General features: G+C 37.7%; 1 protein-coding gene across 1 annotated transcript; it reads right to left on the bottom strand.

Annotated features, from left to right (window-relative positions):
• Nucleotides 1-1014: 1014 nt before the first annotated feature.
• Nucleotides 1015-1979, bottom strand: LOC124225097 (olfactory receptor 18-like). The gene is given in 2 exon segments (XM_046637525.1): nt 1015-1631; nt 1634-1979. Coding segments are annotated over 2 exon segments (927 nt in total). The 5' UTR covers nt 1944-1979.
• Nucleotides 1980-8273: the final 6294 nt, after the last annotated feature.

Here is an 8273-nt window from a genome sequence, read left to right as displayed (position 1 = left end):
TACAATTTTGAATTCCTTTTTTTTCTTGTATATTGCCCTGGTGAGGACTGCCAGTACTGTGTTGAATAAGACTGGTGCAGGTTGGCATCCTTGTCTTGTTCCTGATCTTAGAGGGAAAGCTTTCAACCTTTCACAATTGAGTACAATGTTGAGTGTGGGTTTGTCATATATGGCCTTTATTATGTTGAGGTATGTTCCTTCTATACCCAATTAGTCAAGAGTTTTTTATGATGAAAGAATGTTGAATTTCATGAAATGCCTTTTCTGTATCTATTGAGATGATCACGTGATTTTCATCATTCATTCTATCATTGTGGTACATCACTTTTATTGATTTGTGTATGTTGAACCATCGTTACATCCCAGGGATAAATCTCGCTTGATTGTGGTGTATGATTCCTTTAATGTGCTGTTGAATTCAGTTTGCTAGTGTTTTTTGAGAATTTTTGTATGTATATTCATCAGGTATATTGGCCTGTAATTTTCTTTTTGTGTAATATCTTTATCTGGCTTTGGTATCAGGGTAATGCTGGCCTCATAACATGAGTTTGGGAGTCTTCCCTCCACTTCAGTTTTTTGGAAGAGTTAGAAAAGAATTGGCATTAATTCTTCTTTAAATGTTTGGTAGAATTCCTGTGAAGCCAGCCAGTCTTTGGCTTTTATTTGTTGGGAGGCATTTGATTACTGATTCAATCAACTTACTTATTGGTCTGTTCACATTTTTTATTTCTTCATCATTTCGACTTGGTAGGTTGTATGTTTCTAGGAATGTATCCCTTTCTTCTAGATCATCCGTTTCTTGGTGAACAATGTTCACAGTAGTCTCTTACAATCTTTTTTATTTCTGTGGCATCAGTTGTAATACCTCCTCCTTCATTTTTAATTTTATTAAAATGAGCCATTTCTCTTTTTTCTTAGTTATTCTAGCTAAAGTTTTGTCAACTTTGCTTATCTTTTCAAAAAACCAGCTGCTTTTCCAGTCCTGTGACCAAAATTAAAGCACAGGTATTGACATTAGGCTATTCTGCTGACAACCCTCCACAGAGCGCTCTTGATGTCCCTGTTCCTCAGGCTGTAGATGAAGGGGTTTAGCATAGGGGTGACCACAGTGTACATCACTGAAGCCACTGCATCCTTCCTTGGGGAAGATGAGACAGCTGAACTGAGGTACACTCCAAGGCCTGTTCCATAAAATAAGCAAACAACTGAGAGGTGAGAGCCACAGGTGAAGAAGGCTTTATACTTCCCACCTGATGATGAGAGTCTCAGAATGGAGGAAACAATTCTGTAGTAAGAGAAAACAATTACTGAGATAGGGAGAAAACCAGAGATGGTCCCAACAAAAAATATGACTATGTTATTGGCAGAGATGTCAGAACATGCAAGGTTGAGAAGCTGAGGGACATCACAAAAGAAATTAGGGATTTCCAGGTCTGTGCAGAAGATAAGTTGTGATACCATCAAGTAATGAATCTGGGAGTCCAAAAGGCTGATAAAAAATGATACCAAAAACAACAAGACACAAAAATGGGGCTTCATGATGACTGGGTAGTGAAGGGGGTGACAAATGGCCACCAACCGGTCACAGGCCATCATGGCCAAGAGTAGACTGTCCAAACATCCAAAAAGTAAAAAAAGGACACTTGAGTTAGGCAGCCTGCATAGGTGATGGATTTACTGTGTGTCTGGATATTCACCAGCATCTTAGGGACCGTAGTGGTGATGAAACCAATGTCAGCCAAGGACAGAATGGAGAGGAAGAAGTACATGGGGGTATGGAGGTGAGAATCACAGCTGACCACCAGGATGATGAGCAGGTTCCCCAGCACAGTGACTAGGTACATGGACAGGAACAGTCCAAAGAGAAGAGGCTGAAGTTCTGGATCATCTGAGAGGCCCAGGAGGAGGAATTCTGAGATATGTGTTAGATTCTGGAGTTCCATGTAGCTGAGATATATTTTGAAAAAGAAAAGCAGATTGGAATAAACAAAACAAATATACAGGCACCCACTTAAGTGTCTATACTTTGGATTCAAGCAATTCAAAATAAAATATTCACACTTGAGGAACCTAAACCTTTAGCAAAATTTCTCAGTTGTGGTAAATTCATTCTTCTTAGAACCGTCTTCATTGATATCACGGCTACTCATCTGTTTCTACATACATCCACTTTAGAGACTCTGCACTACAGAATATTTGAGTAACAAATGCATTTTGAGACAAAACGTCCAATAATGCAGTAAAATACCAGCCTCCTACTTTTGAGAGAAGTACATAGAATAATAAATAGCTTTCTCCTTTGAAGGGAAAAATAGTCAGTCTATGAAGACACTAAGAAGCAGTCATATGTTCTTTTTATTATCGAAATTCACTACAAGAAATTTCCTTAATATGTAAAGAGGATAAACACCCTAGAAGAGCTAAAACCACATATTCATAACAGTCACAGTCAAATATAATTTTTATATGCCAATTACTTCATGGATTTTTATAATTTTTTGGTTTTGTAATATCTATCTTCCATGGAGATAATTGCTCACTCAAATGTGTGGGTTGTCTGGTAAAAGTCTCTTAAAACATAACTTAAATATATAGATAATTAGCCTTGGTGAACTTCCCATTTTGGTAAATTATGCTTTTTATTAAATGCACAGAATCATACCACATCACCAATTCTGAAGATGGTATTAACTTTTAATGTACCAATGATTAAAAAATAATTACCTTTTAATGAACACTGTAGCTATTTTTCATTTTTTTGTGGGGTTATTTTCTGTCAGTGTTACACAGTCCCAGGGAAACACCTGAGATTGAGTTCATATTTTGCTTTTTTTGTTCAAGACTGCTTACATATGTCACTAATCCTGAATATTTGTGAAGTGTTATTTTATCAAACCCAACCCTCTATGTACAGTTGAGGAATTTAGAACCATAGAAGTCCCAATGCCAGGTGTGAAACCTTAAATTGACTTCTTATGACATTTGCCTACCATGCCACTCCAAAAGACACTACATTGGCACAAGGATTATTTTAAGCTGAGGGAACTTTAGAAGAAATGGATCCAAAAAAAATCTCTGCCTTCCTCCTCCTATTTGCCTAAAAGCAGGACATAAATATGTAAAGCTAGCTCCCTTCCCCTCTCTAAAAGGTAAGTCAGGAGGGTTCTTAATCACCAGAGACAATTCTAGACACTTATCAGCCCAAACATGGCACCAGATGAGTCTATATAATACACCTTGCTAAAACCGGCCCGTATATATCATTAGTCTCCCCATATATTTGCCTTCCCATAATTTTTCACCCATAGAAGTTCAAAATCCTTTTCTTTCATCTTGCCACTTCTCTAAAAATGTTTTGTTCTTTTGTTAATATGCTGTATAAGCATAAGTTATTACTACCCTTTGAGTGACACATCTCTGAGCACTCTCGTGTGAATGTGTGGTGTACATTTAATGAGGTTGTTTACTTTTTCTCATTAATTTATTTTTTGTCTGTATAATTTACAGAGCCCCAGGAGGAGAAGCTAAGATGAGTAGAGGAAAAATCATATTTTTCCTGTACACTACCTTAAAGAGTTGCTATAAGAAATTAAATTAAGTAATAAAATTAAAGTGTTTCGACAATGGTTTTAATGCTAGTTGGTCATTATAATTACCTGTTGATCTTCAAAATTTTATTGATGTGCTGGCCACAGCCTAGAACCAATTAAATCAGAATCTCTACACGTAGGTACTTTGGTCATTCAGCACACAGTCAGGATAGAAAACCATTGCCCTAGACTTTCTCAGGCACTTGGTAAATTCTCTATGAATGTTACCTATTATTGTTATCATTATCCCCCACTACACTTATTAAAAACATTAATTTTTAATAACACTTGCTTTGGAACTCCTCTTTATACCAACAAAACCTGAGTCTTCTTGTTATCCCGCATAATCCTATTCTCTCGCACTTCAGTTGCCCGAAGGCAAACACTGTCATGAGATTGGTGGATGTATTTTCCATTCAGCATTCCCTTAATATCAGTGTTGATTTATGTACCTTAGTTTTCTTGTAAACTTGCCTAAATACCATCATACTACACAAGTTGTTTCCTGAGAAGTTCCCACTTATTACAATATTGTGTTTTCAGTGTCTCTATGAAGTACAGACATCTATTTCAAATGCTTTAAATCATGCATAATATTACTTGAGGAATGAACTTCATTTTAGTTTTCAATTTATTAAAACACTCCTAATAAAATGTTTTTGCCTCTCTCCATATCACAAGTAAAAGTTTCTTTAAGATATATTCAAGAAAGATAGTCGTTAGAATTATACAAATTGATACATTGTAAATTTTACCATTAATTTCTAACATTTGTTTGCCCAATAGAAATCAGAAATCATCAAATACATACCCTGTGTCGAGGCATAGACTAGAAATACCCCTGAAGTCTGTCTAACTATGGTCTTGATAGAGCCATGTGAAAATTTTCGTGCTGTATAGGAAATAATATTTCCATAGCTCAGATTTCCAAAATGGTCTACAAAAATGCATTACTCTTAGAAATCCCTGTGATACACAGTATGCAAGTCAGAAAGGCCAATTCCCCTAATTCACAAATGAACTCACTGAATCCCAAGTGAAGGAGCTGGTGATTCTGTCTCTCTTTGCTCATATGAGACTAAAACAGATATGAAAAGAAAACAACTATTCACTCTGGTGGAGAGGACAGAACCCTGGGATGGCAGTCAGGAGACTTTAGGCTGAGTCCCACATCTTTCACATACAGTATGGAGTGTGTGCCAATCTCTCCATCTCTCTGTGCTAGTATCCCTTACCTAGAAACGGAGAAAATAACACCCATCTCTAGGACATGTTAGGACCTAACAGAGGTTTGCACTTCATAAATACCTAGTCATGACTTTTAAATTGGAATTTGAATCATGGTTGAAATAGTGGGTTTATTGATGAAACACAGTCCCAAGGAGGGTTTAATGACCTTTTATTCTGTTATGAGAGAGATAATATTCTATTATGAGAGAGATAGAAGCCTATCATGTCCCAGGGAATTCATTCATAGAATGAATGGATATCCCAGAAGATGTTCCAGTTTAGACAATGATTTACTACCCTTTCTCTTTCTCTCTCTCTTTCTTTTGTTTTTGCTTTCATTTTAAAGAAAATAACCACTTTTTGTAATTGAATATTGTAGATTCTATTAAATGGAAAATGATAGACCCCTTAGAAAATTTGTGACATTAAGTACAAGCACTGTTTTATCTTTTTTCTAGTCCTATGTAACATCTCTGGAAGGGATGAAAGCACAGGCAGGAAAATGCCCAGTGTGTGGGAGCCACATTGATGACACTGTTCCTGAGAACCAAGGAAGGATCTATTCAATGTATAACAGAGATTGTCACTGTTCTTGCACCCTACCATATGCCAAGGAATTATAGGCTCTGAGGAATCATAAATGAGTGGGACTAAGTTGTTTCCCTTCAGACATTCAGAATCTACTTGTATGAGGACAAAAGTAAAATTCTCTCTCAAGATCTAGGGAAAATCAAACTGGCAGATCACAGGATCACTTAGCTGGGTCTCTGGTGCTTATCCTTGATACTAGTAAAAATTTACTTTGTCTTTACTATATACATCAATCACATATTTAGTCACATGCTTAGTACCCATTTTGTTTAATTCCTATTCAACATACTTTTATCAACTTGATATCAACTCACATGAAAACATTGAGGCTCAGAGATACTAAAAACTTGCCCAGTGTCACACAGGTAATAAATAGAACAGGTAATATTCAAAATTAGATGGTAAGCCTCTGAGGACCATGCACTGAAATTGTTCACTGTTTAACAATGAGGGTTTAAGTAGACATCCAGAAGTCTATTCCAAACTTCCTAAGGTATAACTTTAACTGTTTCCTGACTAAGAAGGGAACACAACACTCTGACTCTATGTCTCCCTTAATTCAATAGTGGATAAATTAGAAGAATGAAGGAAGAAGGGAAACAGCTGAAGCAAAATCTGGGAGCAGGGACAAGAAAGAGATCTTCCCTGAACTATCATGTGCCAACACTTTCTGTGACTCCTGCAGGTGTTCTCAGCCATATTTACTGTATCTGATGCAGCAAGGGTAACCCACTGCTTTCCACTGTGGTCTACCAGAAAACCAAAGAGAGAAGCACAGTGAGTGGGTATCTCTGCCTGGAATGAAGGGAAGAGAAATGCCAGTTGGAGCTGGCAGGAGAGAATATTGCCTAGGTTCCATGTGAATGGAGGCTTGCTGTCTTGATTGAAACTTGGCTTCACCCCTTTTGACTCCAGAACCTGGCAAAAATTATAGAAAATGCTGTGTTCCTGTCCTCAACTTTAAAATGATGATAACGTGTGTTTCCCTCTTTTTGGGTGGAAATGCAGATAAAAGGTAAAAAGCTACCATTAAAAAAACAACTCAGAGCCTGGCATTTAGAATCTTTAAGTAAAGGTTTTTAATACTGTGGTACTGCTAGCATTTCTATCAGTATCATTATCATCACATTCCCGATCCTTTTTTGGTGGTTAGGGGACAGTGTATAGGGACTCATTCCTGCTGTGATGGGGGAGGTACCTACAATGGCAGAAACAGTGTGGGAGAAAAGCAGAACTTTGAAGTAGAGTTTTAGGATTCCCCACCAGAACCAAGAATGTAAACTACCTGGGGCTGTGAGCTGAAACTTTGCACATTTGTTCCCTCTCATCTGCTTGTACTAACTCTCCTGTTTGTCCTAACGATGATAAAACAATGATCCTGAGAGTCTTTTCTTCATCCACCATCTCCTTGGTACTCACTAGGCTGTTCTGTGTCTCTGCTGGAGTATGACCAAGGAATGCAAATCCTCTGCCAGTCTCCTGCCTGGCAAGTGAGGAAGGTTTGGGCTCTGTCCTCAAGACTGGCAGAAAGACAGAGTTAGTCATGAGCCTCTTGATGCAGACAGTGATTCTGAGAGGAGGAGACACAGATGTGAAGCCTGCTGACCTGGGACCAGAAACTTCAGGGGCTGGAGGAACAGGCTGATTATTTAATCATGTATGACCTTGAGAGCTCAATGCACAGAGCTCACAATTAGCCAAATTGGTCCATGTTATCCTAATCTCTGAGGACTTGCTATCATTAAGGGAAGATGAAAGGGGAAAAGTGAATATATTTGGAGGAGTCTGGGCCCTCCCTCTTCTCAGGAGGAAGCTCACCCATACTCCTCATTTCGAACTTCCAAGTTGCAGGGATTTTATGAGTTCAGATGATTTCTTTTTCAATTAAAAAAAAAGTGTGACTTGTATGTCTGCTGATTCATTGAATTAATCAGGCTATGTAGAGAGAATTATATTTTCTATACCAAGAATCTAATGCAACTTTCATTTTCTTAATTATAATTTGTCTCTAAGGAGAACTTACTATTTTTTTCTTTATTCCTGCTCTGTAGTTTTGGATTTTATGTTTAGAGATGTATTTTTCTTTGTCATTTTTGAATGACAGCCAAGGTCTTAATTTTTCTGTAGAATTTATGTGTGTTGGTACATTTTATAACTATTTTGGCATACTTATTTAATTGATAATTTCCTTAAATACTACAGGTTGTTCAAAAATGTCTGCCTTCTAAATGTATGGCTGGAGTCATCTCAAGGCTTGACTAGAAGAGGATCTGATTCCAAGCTCCCTCATGTGGCGTGGCAGAATTCAGTTTCTTCTGGGCATTGGCCAGAGGCATATTTCAGTTTCTTGCCACATGGACTTCCCCATTGGGCAGCTGACGATATGACAGCTAGCTTCCATCAGCATGAGCTGATAAGAGAGTAGAAGAGGTTGGTGAGTTGAAAGCCTGAGTCTATTTGCACTTTAATGTCAGAGTGATGTTCCAATATTTTTTGATAGTTTATTCATTGGATGCAAGTCACAGGGTCCAGCCCAGTTGGAGGTAGCTAAATACAAGGACATGAATATAAGAGGCAGGGGATATTGAGAGCATGTTAGAAGCTGCCCACACAAAAGCTTTTAATGCTGTATCAGGAATTTGGGCTCTAAGCACAGCAAGATTCTACAGATTTCTCGTGGCTCTCCAGGATAGTCACCAACTCTTCACATGTCCATTTTATTTTAAAAAAAAACTTTATTGGAAATTACAACAGATAATGCAGAAATGCAAAGCATTATAAGAGAATACTATGAAACTATAGGCCCCAAAATTGGATAACCTAGAAGAAATTGATGACTTTTTAGACTCATCCAACCTCCCA

The sequence above is a fragment of the Equus quagga genome, chromosome 14 (assembly GCF_021613505.1).
Source record: "Equus quagga isolate Etosha38 chromosome 14, UCLA_HA_Equagga_1.0, whole genome shotgun sequence".
NCBI lineage: Eukaryota > Metazoa > Chordata > Mammalia > Perissodactyla > Equidae > Equus > Equus quagga.
This window is presented reverse-complemented; position numbering and strand designations above follow the sequence as displayed.